This window comes from Oryza sativa, chromosome 8 (assembly GCF_034140825.1).
Source record: "Oryza sativa Japonica Group chromosome 8, ASM3414082v1".
Classification (NCBI taxonomy): Eukaryota; Viridiplantae; Streptophyta; class Magnoliopsida; order Poales; family Poaceae; genus Oryza; species Oryza sativa.
Window position 1 is genome coordinate 23,710,396 of NC_089042.1, and position 14,735 is coordinate 23,725,130.

The following is a 14,735-nucleotide window of genomic DNA, read 5'->3' on the forward strand; positions in this document are numbered from 1 at the left end:
TTTATATTTTATATAACAAACATTTTATTAGATAAATGAAATTGTACCATACTTCTATTGTGTGTACCATATCCACATATTTATTTATTGAACCGATGTACAGGAGTATACTTTGTGTTAAAAAAATCCAATTTTAAAGATTAATCTAGACACGTATTGTTAGAATTTGATTTTCTTTTTATAGAGGGAGTAAGGTTTAAGGGGACTGCCTCATTCATCTTTTTTTTTTAACAAATGACTGTTGACTGCCCCTATCGTGATAAACATCCATGAGAAGGACTTAATTAACTACGGTGCACTGTTGGGATAAAATCCATGGATCGGCCGACGCGCGCTTTTGACCGAGGGCAGCCGACAAATAACGTTCAAAGGAGGGTCCGGTAAAGAGGAGGGCATCCCCAGCAGGAATTCTGATGAAAATCCCCATTCCCCAAAGGCTGCCATCCCCTGACACCTCCCTCCGATCATCCCAGCCTCCATGTCCCTCCCCTTTCCCCCCCCCCCCCCCCCTTCTTCCTCTTTGGTTGCGTCTTGCGTCGCCCAACCCAATCCACCCCTAAAGCTTAATTTAGAGTTAACATAAAGCTTAATTTAGGGCATGTTTAGATACACTGGTAAAATTTTCACCCTATCACATCAAATATCTGGACGCATGTATTGAGCATTAAATATAAATGAAAAAAATAACTAATTATATAGTTTGCGTGTAAATTACGAGACAAATCTTTTAAGCCTAATTGCTTCATGATTTGACAATGTGGTACTACAGTAAACATTTACTAATGATGGATTAATTAGACTTAATAAATTTATCTCGCGGTTTTTTGGCGGAATCTGTAATTTGTTTTGTTATTAGACTACGTTTAATACTTTAAATGTATATCCGTATATCTTATGTGACAACCAAATCTAAAAAATTTTCTCCAACTAAACAAGGCGATAGCATCTATAATTTGCTTGGAAGCATATGTATAATTAGTTCTTTTATATTCTTATATAAGAGCTAACATTTATCATTTTCATTTTTTTTCTCTCCTCCACCTGAGTATATATAGTTATCTTATAGCCTACTTCCTCTATCTAAAATAGGATTTTGGACGGATAGGACATTTCACATGAATTCTCTAAAATATCTCATCCGTCCAAAATTTCTTATATTTTAGGAAGGATGGAGTCCTATTAAACTTAATCTTACATACTCTTTTCAACTTGGTAACTGAGTATATATGAAGTTGTTTAGATTTACATCATTTCAAACCATACCATTTTTAAGTACAATTGCCAAATATGAGCATCAATTTAGTTTATTGCCAAACTTTACTAAATACATAAGAAATCTTACCAGAATTTGGAAAGTTATATTTTGGATACAATCTGAACCTTCTCTTTATTTCAAAATAAATATAGCTGTGCAGTTAAAATTTAAACTAAATAACTAAGCCCGAGTTTAGTTTCAAACTTTTTCTTCAAACTTTCAACTTTTCCATCACATCAAAACTTTCCCACACATATAAATTTATAATTTTTCCATCACATCGTTTTAATTTCAACAAAATTTCTAATTTTGACGTGAACTAAAAACAGCCTAACCTTAACCTTATTTTGGTTGTGTTTAGTTCAGCGCAAAATTTAGATTTTGGTTGAAATTGGAGATGATGTGACTGAAAAATTATGTGTATATGACAGGTTGATGTGATGGAAAAAGACTGAACTTTGTATCAAACTTTAAATCTAAACACAGCCTTTGAAACGGAGGCAGCACACATCGGTCGTTCGATCCGCCAAGTGAAACGCGCCAAAACAGCCGTCGTCCCGACCAAAAGAGTAGCTTCCCGTGTCGGCGCCCCCCGCCCCCCCGTATACATATACCCCTCCCGCCCTCTTTCCCGCCTCCTCTCTTTTAAACCCCACGACAACCACCTCGCTTGCCATTCTGGACTGCGGGTGAGATCGATGGTGACGGACGGGGAGTGCTCGGCGGCGGCGGTGAGGAAGGGTGGGTCGCCGGCGGTGCGGAGCCACAGCGAGGCGGAGCGGAAGCGGCGGCAGCGCATCAACGCCCACCTCGCCACGCTCCGCACCCTCGTCCCCTCCGCCTCCCGGGTACGTACGAGATCGAGACATCCACGACGCCCACGATGGCGTGTGTGCGTGCGTGCGTGCGTCTGACGAGGTTGGTGTGCGTGCGTGCGTGCAGATGGACAAGGCGGCGCTGCTGGGGGAGGTGGTGCGGCACGTGCGGGAGCTGCGGTGCAGGGCGGACGACGCCACGGAGGGCGCCGACGTCGTCGTCCCCGGGGAAGGCGACGAGGTCGGCGTCGAGGACGAGGACGACGACGAGGGCGAGCGCGACGAGGGGTGTTATGTCGTCGGCGGCGGCGACAGGCGGTGGCGGCGGCGCGTCAGGGCGTGGGTGTGCTGCGCCGACAGGCCGGGGCTCATGTCCGACCTGGGCCGCGCCGTGCGCTCCGTCAGCGCGCGCCCCGTGCGCGCCGAGGTCGCCACCGTCGGCGGGAGGACGCGCAGCGTCCTGGAGCTCGACGTCGTCGTCGCCTCCGACGCCGCCGACAACGACAGGGCCGTCGCGCTCTCCGCCCTCCGCGCCGCCCTCCGCACCGTGCTTCTCAACCGCGAGGAGCTCCTCGCCGCCGCCGCCGCCGCCGCCACCGACGGCTACAAGCGGCCACGCTTCTCGCCGAGGTGTAGCAGCCTAACCTAAGCTTCGCTACTACTCGCCGTACGTACGTACGCGGCAAAACGAATCTAAGCTAAGCTAGGGGAACAATGCGATGCTGATACACTACTACCGGTTTCGTGTCACAACTAGCTTGGTGTTTTTTTGTTTGTTTGTATTCCCTCCATCTCAATATATAAGAGATTTCGAAGTAATACGATATATCCTCTGTTTCATATTATAAGATTTTCTAGCATTATCCACGTTCTCATATATATATATATATATATATATATATATATATATATATGAATGAATGAATGTGGTTAATATGTTAGAAAGTCTTATAACCTGAAACGGAGGGAGCAGTATTATAAATCTGGACAAATTTTCTTTCTAGATTCGTAATACTAATATGTATCATATTCTTCTAAAATCTCTTATATTATGTAACGGAGGGGTACTGCGTGTCATTTTTCCTTGCTGCTTGCCTGCATGGTACTAGTAGGCTGGTAATTGTACTTGGCAACCAGTATCGTCACGTAGACTTTGTCAGGTATACTGTTGCACGGTTGCAGTGTTGCGAAGTTGCAACAGTGGAGATGTGTGGCACTGGTGCACTTTTTGTCCACCAGTACTTCAGTAGTTTCAGTATTGGCTCTACTGCAGATCACATGAATCCCTTCGTGTTTTGCCGGCAGTAGGGGCCAGTGTGCTGTACTTCTACAAGTCTACAACACGACAGGGCTTGCTCCTGCTGCTCCGGAGTTAATACATGCAGGAAATGAAATAGTAGAAGCAAAGGTCTAAATGCAGGGCTTAGTTCACATTCATTTCAAACCATGTCATTTTCTAGTAAAATTATCGAATATGTTCATCCATTTAGTTTCTTAACAAACTCTGGTAAATAAATAAGAAATTAATCTTGCCAAAACTTGCAATATTACCAAATTGCAAAAATTTTAGCATTGATAAGGTTTATTTTAGCTACAATCTGAACATGCCCGCAATGTTGCAACTGCACGTGCAAAGTCGTGGTATCTGATAGAAATTGAATGTTGAGGAATCATTACAGCTCCCCCTCTAAGTAATTTTTAGAAGCAGAGAGACAATTTCACTCTATATTATCTAGGATCCTGAAAGCATTTGGATACTCCATCCCAATTTCAAGATTTTCGAGATTTTCCCAAAATAATCATCTAACAAAGTATCTCTTGGTTTATTTGTGCTAAAAGTAAATGTGTATCATGGAATGTCCTGCATGCACGCGTGCAACCAATCAATTAATTTATATTGGTTTAATCCATGCAACATTTAAAGTGTGAATTAATTTTCGTTGAACACAAAGTGACGGAGCACCTTGATCAATGAGGATTAATTCCTTGGTCTTGATGTCATTTGCTTAGAGGATGATCAAATTGGGATGGAGAGAATATTATTTAGGATCTAAAAGTGTTTGGTACAGCATCAATTCTACAGGATAAAAATAGCGAGTAAGGATCTCGAAGAATATTATTTAGGATCTAAAAGTGTTTGGTACAGCATCAATTCTACAGGATAAAAATAGCGAGTAAGGATCTCGAAAGCGTTTGGTACAGTTCCAACTTCACGGGACAAAGAATATCGGGGTAGGAGATGTATCAAAATGTCATTGGAATGGTTTAAGTGGAAGCCCAGAACATTGCTGGCACCATTTCTCTTCGTTTCTCTATGTATGACGTTTAGCTTGAAGTCTACTGTTAATCTTCCACATAGCACCCAGTTGAACCAAACCAGAAGAGCCCCTTAGGAAATGCATGGACTTGCCAGACTTGTGATGAGCATTGCAGAGAGCTCGAAAAGTTCAGAATGAAGAAAGGCATATATACCAAGAAGGCGAGAACTTATGACTATCCCACACCTAACGAGTGAACAATGTGGCCAAAATGATGCTGGGATGTCTAAACTCAGAAGTTCAGAACAAACCCAACTACCCTGCCAGACTGCCACACCATCAGTTCAAGCCAGAATTTTCCTAACCCCCCTGACGAACAACATCTCGAGATAATTGGTGCCACCAATTCCACCAAAGTTCAGAGCCTTTTATATTGGATGGTGAACAACCAAACCAAGGCCAGGGACTTCAATAGCTAAAGCACACAGATCAACTACCAATAAGACCATTGCTCTGGCTTACCTGATCACAGATTGCTATAAGTAGCTCCAGCATCAACTCCTAGCTTCACAGCCTCACAAGCATCACCTCACATCAAAAGAAACACAGTAGCCTTCCAGAACACACAAAAACAACAGTCACTTACCATGGCTTCTTCTGGTTGTCATCTTCTGGTTCTGCTCCTGGCCTTCTCAGCCTTCCATTGCAGCTACGCAGCTCGTCATCTTTTGGACACAGCAGCTGCAGCTGCAGCACCAGAGGCAGCCCCAGCTCAGCCCTCCATGCCAACAGTTCCAACCACGCTGCCTCCGATACCTTCCATACCTGCAGTCCCCAAGCTGACAGTGCCCCCAATGCCATCTGTTCCTATCCCAAAGGTTACCATTCCCCCAACAGCCGCTGGCACAATTCCATCTCTTCCAATTCCGGCCATTCCGACCACCATACCAACCATTCCTACAGTTCCTGTTACCCTGCCACCAATGCCCTCAATCCCAACCACTATTCCATCCATTCCCACCACAATCCCGACGACGATCCCTACCATTCCCGGGTTCCAGATGCCACCAATCCCATTCATGTCCTCACCTCCCAAAACCACTAGCCCCTGAAGTTCTTCAAGAGGATGAGACTGATATTCATGGTTACTAGTCAGGGATTTGGTTAGGCATATGTTGCCATCATATCAGTGTGTACATTTATTTGTGTTCTGTTATTGGAGTTATACTGGCTTGCATTGGTGTGATTGTAAATGCAGCTAGGCAGTTGTACTATCATGTTTGTGAATAAATCATTTCTTGGTTTGCATAACATACCGCACAGGATATAAGCTTTTTTATTGTTCTTTACACGATCACATACAGCGACAGAGAAGAATGTGACACCTACTATTACAAGGCTTTCTTCTATTTGACAGAATTTTAGCATGGTTTTAGCAATTTAACATAGTACATCAGGAGGAAGCAGACAGACAGGTGTGCTTCTTGGTCCTGTCTCTGCTTAAAAGTGGCTTGATATAAACTGTTTGCATAAATTTTCTAAGCATAATCTACTGATAAGGAAAAAGCTTTACTAAATGTAAGCAGTGATTTGTCTCAATTAATTCTTCAGCAACTCTTCAAGTCACACAAGATAATGAAGATATACACATGTATCATTGCAACAAGATAATCTTCTAACGATATTGTAAAGAAAGAGGAAGAAACAATGCATGAAGCCATAAATTGCAAGAAAAGAATTACGCATCAAAATAACACAGCTGAATCAAAAGATCAGCCAAATTAATGTCAATTTGGTCATAAAGATCATGGAGAAGTTATCATAACATCTCTTTCAACATATCAATGCTACAAGAGTATAATACTAAGACGTTATTATTGGTAACTTACAATAGATGGTAGACAGGATGAGAAACTAATATATATGTATGTTTGGAGGATCAATAATCTCAGTAGAACATGATTCTGCCGTTTACATTGGGGAACTCCAATCTGAAGTTGCTGCTAAGAACTATCGTCGAGTCAAAGGCTGAATATTTCAGGGGTAGTAGTAGTGCCTATAAGTTAAATAAATAATAAGCCAAATATATTAAAGATCAGATGACAAGGAAAAAAAATATCAAAACAGGGAAAAAGGTAAAGAAAAATATTTGTACTATATGTGATATGGAATATCTTAGTACTTACACTGGTTAACAGAGGCTGCAGTAGGCACAACCTGAACATTGAATCTGCATGGTCACACTTAACCCTATGATTCCACTTATAGGAGTAGTTCTATTTTCCTGCTGCAGGCTGAATTTACTGCATTCCCAAGATTCTCAATTTTTTCATATTCCAATTTGAACATGACCATAACAGTACCATCTTTCCCAGTGTCATAGTCCTGTTTGATATCTTCAGCTTGGTAATGTTGCAACTGTTTCAAGGTTCAACGCAGTCATAATTAGGCTGCAGAAAGAAGGATAAAAAAGTCTCTGAAAGAAATGCACATTCAGTTGTACTGTTTTTTTTACAGAAAATGGAACCGCTTAAGCCACTAATCATCACCTGATGATAGACTGTTCCCAAGAGATCAAATGGTACCTCCATACCCACACGAGCCTAAAGTGAAGTCAGAAATTAAATAATAATTATACCAAGTCCATGCTTCATACGTAGTTGCAATGACCAAGAAAATGCTTATGCAAAAGAATTAGATATTATCACCTTTGGTTTTACAAGACAAGTAGGAGCATCTTTTAGGCATTCAGAAGCAACCCCACCATAAGCTCTCACCAGCCCACCAGTTCCTAATTTTATGCCTCCAAAGTATCTATACAATGTATAGCATCATAATATGATGGAAAGTATCAAATAGTCACAAACCATCTGTCTAGCCAAAAGTTGTAGTTAATGTACACATATATCTGTCAGTTAGTGACAGTATTATCTCTGCTCAAGTTGAGGTACTTAATTCAGTAGAACACTAAATAGCAACAAAAGGGTGGGTCACAATTTTAAAATTACATGAAATGGTTTGCTTAACAAATCGGTTACCTGATTACCACCACCATGACCATATCAATGCCAGATGAAATAATGGCAGAGTATATTGGCTTTCCAGCGGTGCTTGAAGGTTCACCATCATCATTGTAACGGAATTGCTCTCCCAGCTAAATAGACATGTATAAAAGACCAATCTTTCATCAACAAACATTACTACATGAGCATGAATTGTTGTACGATTCAGGTATATGTACAAACCTTATACGCCCAGCAATTATGGGTTGCACGGGGATCACTGACCTGTTACAAAAGAGACTCATAAATTTAATCGATAATATACCACACAAAAAAAATTGTAAAACCAATTTTCACATGGATGAGTTTTCTGGAAGCCGAAGGTAAATGGACCAATATTATGTGTACACATACAACTGCAAACTTAACCTCACATAAACAACTTGTGAAACGCTAAACGAAATACCTGCAAATCCTAGATGAAGTTTATATCATTCGAAATAGCACGCATTCAACTTAGCTAATGAGCGAACCCTTCAGCTAGGTATGGACACTAAAACTAAAGGATGATGGATTAGTACTTTACAGTGCAGACTACACTGAAAAACTATCGAGTTCCCCTATAGAACAATTGTCTGCTCTCCCTTCAAAGAAAAAATTGGCGATTGTTGGCTGCCACATAGTCGGACAAGAGTTCCCTGTGGCTCAAGGTTAAGACTTAAGACTTGCCCGATTTGGGGCGTCGGTGAGGGAGATGATAATAGCGCGCGTGGAGGGGGACGCACCTCGTTGAGGAAGGACATGGCGGCGCGCTCGTCGGGGACGGGGGCGGCGATGGCGATGAACTTGCTCTTCTTGATCTCGCGCTCGCAGCTCACGCGACCCACGAGCGTCGTGTACGGGGAGGGGGAGACGGAGGAGGAGGAGGACGACGACGACATGGCGCGCAGGCGGGCAGGCGCCAACGCGGCCAAGCTACCGCCACAGGAGGAGCAGCTGCGGTGGACGGCGGCGGCGGTGGCGGCGGCGTCTGGTCCGGGGAGCAGGAGCGGGAGAGAGCGGAGGCGTGGGGCAATGCGCACGGCCGCCATGGATGGGTGGAAACCGTGGGTGCGCGCACCGGTTCCGTGTAGCCACGGAGATGCTGCTGGTCGCTCTGACAGGTGGGCCCAGATTGTCAGAGCGGACTCGCCCTATGACAGGTGGGGCTCACGTGAACAGAGGGCGAAATACTACACTCGACAAACAAACCATCTACATAAATACACAAATTATCTCGGCATTATAGAGATCAACATAATCTTTCAACAATTGATCATCTTTATTCATGTAGAACGGAGATGAACACAAAAACAATAAAACATAAACTTCTTAAGGGTCAACCCTCTAGAAAATGAAGAGGTCCAACACAAGCAAATTCAGTTGGAACTGCAGCACGGACGACATGGTAGAATCAGTTTGGGAGTTTAAACAGGCCCCATCCACATGGTATGGAAACCACCATTGTTGCGATAGTGGATTCCCCTATACATACACTCTGGGACACAAGACAAAATTATTAACTCTTCCAAGAAAGGGAAACAAAGAGTTCCTCCACTCTTCAGTAGCCCCAGTTGTCGTTACGGATTTCATCATCGAACTTCTGCTTGACCTCAGGATGCTTTGCAAAGTATTCATCTGCTGTCATTGTGCTGATATTTTTCTGTATACGTGAACAAGTATATGTTAAAGCAAATGGAAAAATGCTCTTAATAATGGATGCATGCACAACCAATCTCTGACAAATGGACTGCAATATACAAGTTTCGCCAGAGATCATCCTCACCTTCATCTCCTGCAATTCAGCAAGCTCCTTCTCTATCCTCTCTGACTCCTTCAGAGACTCCTTTTCTGCTTCTTTCAGCTCAACAAGCTGCATATGACGTGATAAAAGAGAAAAGGATAAAAGGTGCATCAGTATCTAAAGGGTACAGAAGGATAACCTGTTGAAGCAAGATGAGAGAAAGACGGGCACATATAACAGAATGATAGTTCCAGACAAGGGTGATAGACTTATAGTTCCTCACCAGCGCATCAAACTTTGGCTTGTACTGAGGAGTCACGGTGTCAACGTACTTGGGGATTTCAATGCCTGCATTTATTTCATGCTTAGTATCTTCACTACAAGTAGGCGGAACAAACTATATAAACCAGAAGAATTAAGCAAAAGTAATACTTGCATGGGGTCAATTGCAAATTCAAAGTGTAAGGTTGATGTGATCAGCATTTTACTAATATTCCAACAATAAATTTGCCTTTTCCCATCCGGAAAAGGGCATGTGAAATAACACATACTACCTTCTATTGACTAAATCACAGAGAAGAACATGCATTTCTGAGCATATTACAGTGCCACAAAAAGCATTAACATTTGGATTTACAAAACAACTTGTTCCTTTGAAATAAAAAGGTACAGCCAATTAGAATCATTAACATGGTAGGTAGTATGTGCTAATTGCATGTCAGCAACATGGTACGAAGATATCGTATTGATTGACATTAGAAGGAACTGAAAACAGCATATACATATTACTGATATGATCTGAAAGATTCAAAGGTCTATACACAAGAGCGACAACAAGAAAAGGCATAACAAGGTCATTGACCAGAAAATTAGCACACGCTAAGAGACAACCAAGAGAATCAACCCACATAATCATCAAACAACAATATCAACTAGAAAGAACATATTTGCCACTTCCCACGCCTTATGAAATATTGAAATATGTTGATGTGATTATAGAATCATATTCCAATAATAGATTAGAAAAAAAAAATCAATATTGTCAAACACTATTTCTGAGCATTAAGTTTGTAACATCACTGTAGAACAATGGTACAAAGACACACTAACGTTTGTGCAAAGAAAAGCACACTCAAATTTAACCCTACTTCCTTGAAAGACGGGATATGTTTGAAGAGTAAGGCCGTGTTTAGTTCCACGCCAAAATTGGAAGTTTGAAGAAATTGGAACGATGTGACGAAAAAGTTGGAAGTTTGTGTGTGTAGGAAAGTTCGATGTGACGGAAAAATTGGAAGTTTGAAGAAAAAAGTTGGAATCTAAACAGGGCCTAAAATGCTTACTTTCATAAGCTTCCTTGTACATATCTACAACTTTAGACCCAATTCCTTTTCTGTAGTACTCCCAGTCAATCGGTTGGGGCTCCTGCAGTGTCAAAAGAGAGAAACTTTTAGAAACATAATACGGGACCTCAGAAATTAACAGCATTGAGAAAACGCATGCTGCAAATCAAGAGAAAATGCATGCATCCAAGAGTTCTAGATTCTTCCAGGCATTTTTCAAGGTAAAAGTACCAAAGGAACATGACGGCATCAATTTGACAAGACAAAGGATCATTTTAATTCAAACCATATTAATCTTATTAGCCACAAAGACAATACAGATCCTTGGTGATCGAACGTAGTCTGTAGACTATAATAAAAATCCAAACGCGCAAACGCGGTGAACGGAATAAAGATGTCCATAATTAACAACGTTCTTATGCTGATGATCGTAAGCACCAACGATGTGAGAATGTTGGCATAACGACGACTACATTTGTATGGGTTAACCTATCTCCGATGTATATTGGTAAAGTCCAAATCTAACTGAATATCAACATGCCAACAAAATTATTACAACGCACACGAATACAGAATATACCCAACTAAATGGATCGATTCCACTAACATCTCACCATGGGATCTTCGCATTCAATACAAGATCAGAAGGATCGGATACGGGAGGATGCCCCCCAGATCCGGAAACCCTAGGTCCGATCCGGCGGCGGCGGGTGTGGGGTGGGGGGGGGGGTGGTGAATACCTGAGAGAACTTGGTCTGGAGCTGGTGGTTGACGTCCTCGAAGGTGCGGCGGAGGGTGTTGAACTCCTTGCGCGCCTCGTCGGAGACGAGCATCTTGGCCATCCCCTCCCAGTCGATCGCCTTCCCGGCCTTCGCGGCCACCTCCGCCACCTTCTTCACGCCGTTCCCGCTCATCTTCCTCCGCCCTCCTCTCCCTTTCCTCTCTACCTCGACCTCTCTCTCTCCCCCCTCGTTCGCCGCCGCCGCCGCCGCTGCAGTGAGCTCCGACCACACGGGAGAGAGAAATAGGGAGATCGAGCCACGGGATGGGGATTTGCCTGGCCTCTCTGCCGCTCGCGTGGGGTATACTAGTTGGCGACTCCTAGTGGGCCTCGCAACGAATTCCCTTGGGCCGTCGGCCCATTTCTACCCACTACGGGCCTTCGTGGGCTGTAACACAGACCACGTAGGGACTATTTGTCAACAAATTTTCTTAGACAATTTTGCTATATATTTATCGACAAATCTCCCCCCCCCCAAATTTTGACAGATGTAATTATAGTACAATCATAATGTAATTACTGTAACTTACATATAATTACACTGTAACTATAATGTAACTTGTATGTAACTTTCAAAAACCTCTCCATAACATGTTATTTCAGTAAAATAGAGGTCGTGGAAACAAATTCTTTCACATATGTGTGTGCTGTGATTTGTTTTCTTCCTCACCAAAATAAATCTTGTAATAGATCTTACATACAAGTTACACTGTAGTTACATGCAAGTTACAGTGTAATTACACTACGATTATACTGTAATTACATCTGTCAAATTTTTAGCAGAAAATTTGTCGACAAATGTATAGGTGGTCGTATGTAATTATGATACAATTTGTATATAACTTTCAAAATCATATGATAACACGCTATTTTCATGAAGCGGAGATCGCGACATCACTCACGTACGTACGCTTGATCTTTTTTTCTTTCCAACTTGCATGAATCTTGTACTCCCTCCGTCCCAGAATATAACAAGTTTTAAGGTTAGACACGGTTATTAATAAAGTATGTAGAAGTGCGGTTATTAATAAAGTATGTAGAAGTGAGTGGTGGAGGGTTGTGATTGGATGAGTAGTGGAGGTAGGTAGTAAAAGTAAATGGCGGAGGTTGTGATTGGTTAGGAAGAGAATGTTGTTGGAGAAGTTGTTATAATTTAGGACAAATCGTGAATGTTAAAAGTTGTTATATTTTGAGACGGAGGGAGTAGTAAATCTATTGATTTAGAATTATGTGAAAGTTTTATATAGTAGCCACAAATACTTTAGTTATATTTGATAATTTCTTAGAAAAAATTTATCGATAAACATAAAGCAAAATCAGCCCGCATACCGCTGAACCCGTTCTGAACATCACAATTCACATGTGGTAGTTTTCTCGAGGAGAAACCAGTAAAAAAAAATCATCACATACTCACAGCGTGATGCTGAAGAGATCACTCGGGATTATCAACTCTTTTCCACCACGGATCAGAGACAGGTAAAAATGAGTACATCGGTGCATGGAGCTGTGGGCTGTGGGCGGTCATACTACTCCAGCATGGAAGAGATAAAGAAGTGAAGAAGTACTACGAGATAATAAAGAGAGATGGATGTAACTGACGAGCTAACTGATGAACTGGTGTCGCGGTACGCTTGGAAAGCAGAGAAAGCGAGCGGTGCATCGGCTTGAGAAAAGCAGAGAAAGCGCGGTAGGGAGAGGCGAGACCACCGCAGGTTGCTGTCCTCTCCTCTCCAAGTACAGGCGAACTGGAACTACGTGCAGAAATCGGAGATGCAGTCGCCGTCGCAGCAACGAAACCGCCGGTATACACGTACGTACCGATGGTGATCTGCGTCGTCGTCGGAGACTAGCGCTTTTGCCCAGGAATCTGATCAACAAATTTTTTTTTAACTATATCTTACTTATTTTCACTATGTGCACACCTCTCAATATAAAATTAGACACTCATATCAGCTTAAACTCGATGTAAAGTAGACTAAATTAAGCAAGTACATCTCTCTATATTTCGTTATAGCTCCACACCTGCTGGTCCTCCAACTCCAACCACCATGGCGGCAGAGGAGATGGACGCGGAGCAGCAGCGTTGTAGCGGCATGCAGGTGAGTGGGGACGAGGGTATCTTGGTGGTGTACTCACAGGCGTTGGCCGGCCTGCAGAGTTGGTTGTGTACTTGCGCTGGTGAATGGTGATCACCGGCTAATGGATGGGAAGAAAGTCTATTCGTCCCATGAAAGAGATGTACTTTAGTTCTAAAGAAAAAAAGAATGCGTAATTCATAGAAAGTCTATTCGTCCCATGAAAGAGATGTACTTTTTTTCAATGTCATCTAAATCTTTAAAATATAAGTTCAAACTTAATTAATACAAGTAAAAACAAATATAACAAATCTGACAAAAAGAATTCGTAATTCATAGACATTTTTTTAAAAAAAAATTTATATAGGTACTAGAATTCTCCAAATCTCGTGAAATGACATTATAAATTAATCTATCTTACCTTTTTTATAAGAAAAAAAGATGATTTTTTAGACTATAAGTAAAATAAAACGAGAAGACATTCTCTCTAGCGACAAAAATCCATACCATGGATGAAAAGCAACTCAGCTAGTACTCTGTGAGCTGGAGTGAATAAAGTGAAGGCCTTCGGTCCCTAAGTTTGTTAGTACTAATCAGTTGTCTGAGATTTGAAGAATTCTACTATAGGCTTTTTGACCTCAATATCCAACAGTTGCATGAGGAGATGGTCGAATTAGGTCATCATGGTAAAGGGTAGGATTGACAGGGTGTGAGGTGAGGTGGGGTGGATAGTGTAGGGGTGTGTCGGGAGAGTTCGTTGTGCAAATGGCAGAGAGCTAGTATATACTTTCTCCATTCCAAAATATATGGGATTTTATACGGATGTGATACTTTCTAATATAATAAAACCGTCCAAAATCCATTATATTTTGGGACAAAGAAAGTACATAGCAAGCACCTCGGCCACCAAGGAAATTAGAAAGACAGTGAACGGCGATAACAAGGCTGAGATAACGGCGGTGTCGTCTGGATCATATGAAAGGAAGGAGAGCGATGAGCAGCAGAGAAATGAGATTGCATATATGATCATAATTATAATAAAGAATATAAATAGCTAGCGAGACTTACGTCGTGTTTTAGGCATATTTTCAAAATTTTCTCGTCTTCAGTGAGTACTATTTCTAAACTGATAAATAGTATGCTCCATGAAAAAAAATTCCATATCAAAATTTCTTTTAAAAATCAAAAACAAACTTATTGCCACCAAACATCACGTCCTAACAGCTTACTTCTATTTTGGATTAGTTAGCAGTGTTGCTAAATGAATGTCCGATGGTAAAACACTCATAAAATCTGGTTAGCAAGGTTAAATTATCCACACCTTGGAATAAAATCTGGTTGGTCGTTGGTTATAGAGTTTCCATTGGTACTTTCGCGGCCTAATAAGTGTTACACTATGTTTAGTTAGCCAACAGTATAAAAGCCC

General features: G+C 41.8%; 4 protein-coding genes across 4 annotated transcripts; 2 read left to right on the plus strand and 2 right to left on the minus strand.

Moving 5' to 3' along the window:
• The first annotated feature begins 1,893 nt into the window (after positions 1–1,893).
• Positions 1,894–3,469, plus strand: LOC4345836 (transcription factor AIG1). The gene is made up of 2 exons (XM_015794062.3): positions 1,894–2,103; positions 2,198–3,469. The coding sequence occupies exons 1-2, from the start codon at positions 1,954–1,956 to the stop codon at positions 2,717–2,719; spliced, it is 672 nt and encodes a 223-aa protein (XP_015649548.1). The 5' UTR covers positions 1,894–1,953; the 3' UTR covers positions 2,720–3,469.
• Positions 3,470–4,877: 1,408 nt separating this feature from the next.
• Positions 4,878–5,641, plus strand: LOC9266895 (vegetative cell wall protein gp1). Its single transcript, XM_015793241.3, has one exon. It carries the CDS (start codon positions 4,976–4,978, stop codon positions 5,438–5,440), a length of 465 nt encoding a protein of 154 aa, XP_015648727.1. The 5' UTR covers positions 4,878–4,975; the 3' UTR covers positions 5,441–5,641.
• A 438-nt stretch (positions 5,642–6,079) lies between these two features.
• LOC4345838 (uncharacterized) lies at positions 6,080–8,429 on the minus strand. The gene is made up of 7 exons (XM_015795149.3): positions 8,116–8,429; positions 7,574–7,615; positions 7,367–7,482; positions 7,037–7,142; positions 6,878–6,931; positions 6,515–6,746; positions 6,080–6,384 (listed from the first exon to the last, which is right to left on the minus strand). Exons 1-6 carry the CDS (start codon positions 8,419–8,421, stop codon positions 6,591–6,593), a joined length of 780 nt encoding a protein of 259 aa, XP_015650635.1. The 5' UTR covers positions 8,422–8,429; the 3' UTR covers positions 6,080–6,384; positions 6,515–6,590.
• A 198-nt stretch (positions 8,430–8,627) lies between these two features.
• LOC4345839 (ATP synthase subunit d, mitochondrial) lies at positions 8,628–11,512 on the minus strand. The gene is made up of 5 exons (XM_015795151.3): positions 11,194–11,512; positions 10,454–10,535; positions 9,397–9,461; positions 9,156–9,242; positions 8,628–9,032 (listed from the first exon to the last, which is right to left on the minus strand). Exons 1-5 carry the CDS (start codon positions 11,365–11,367, stop codon positions 8,931–8,933), a joined length of 510 nt encoding a protein of 169 aa, XP_015650637.1. The 5' UTR covers positions 11,368–11,512; the 3' UTR covers positions 8,628–8,930.
• Positions 11,513–14,735: the final 3,223 nt, after the last annotated feature.

Coding starts and splice junctions, on each gene's coding strand:
- LOC4345839 (XM_015795151.3), bottom strand. CDS start 11,367: ATGAGCGGGAACGGCGTGAAGAAGGTGGCGGAGGTGGCCGCGAAGGCC. Junction 9,462..10,453: donor GTACAAGGAAGCTTATGAAA/GTAAGCATTTTA, acceptor AAATAAATGCAG/GCATTGAAATCCCCAAGTAC. Junction 9,033..9,155: donor CTGAATTGCAGGAGATGAAG/GTGAGGATGATC, acceptor TCACGTATACAG/AAAAATATCAGCACAATGAC.
- LOC4345838 (XM_015795149.3), bottom strand. CDS start 8,421: ATGGCGGCCGTGCGCATTGCCCCACGCCTCCGCTCTCTCCCGCTCCTG. Junction 6,932..7,036: donor CTTGTCTTGTAAAACCAAAG/GTGATAATATCT, acceptor ACTTCACTTTAG/GCTCGTGTGGGTATGGAGGT. Junction 6,747..6,877: donor TGGGAACAGTCTATCATCAG/GTGATGATTAGT, acceptor ACCTTGAAACAG/TTGCAACATTACCAAGCTGA.
- LOC4345836 (XM_015794062.3), top strand. CDS start 1,954: ATGGTGACGGACGGGGAGTGCTCGGCGGCGGCGGTGAGGAAGGGTGGG. Junction 2,104..2,197: donor TCGTCCCCTCCGCCTCCCGG/GTACGTACGAGA, acceptor GCGTGCGTGCAG/ATGGACAAGGCGGCGCTGCT.
- LOC9266895 (XM_015793241.3), top strand. CDS start 4,976: ATGGCTTCTTCTGGTTGTCATCTTCTGGTTCTGCTCCTGGCCTTCTCA.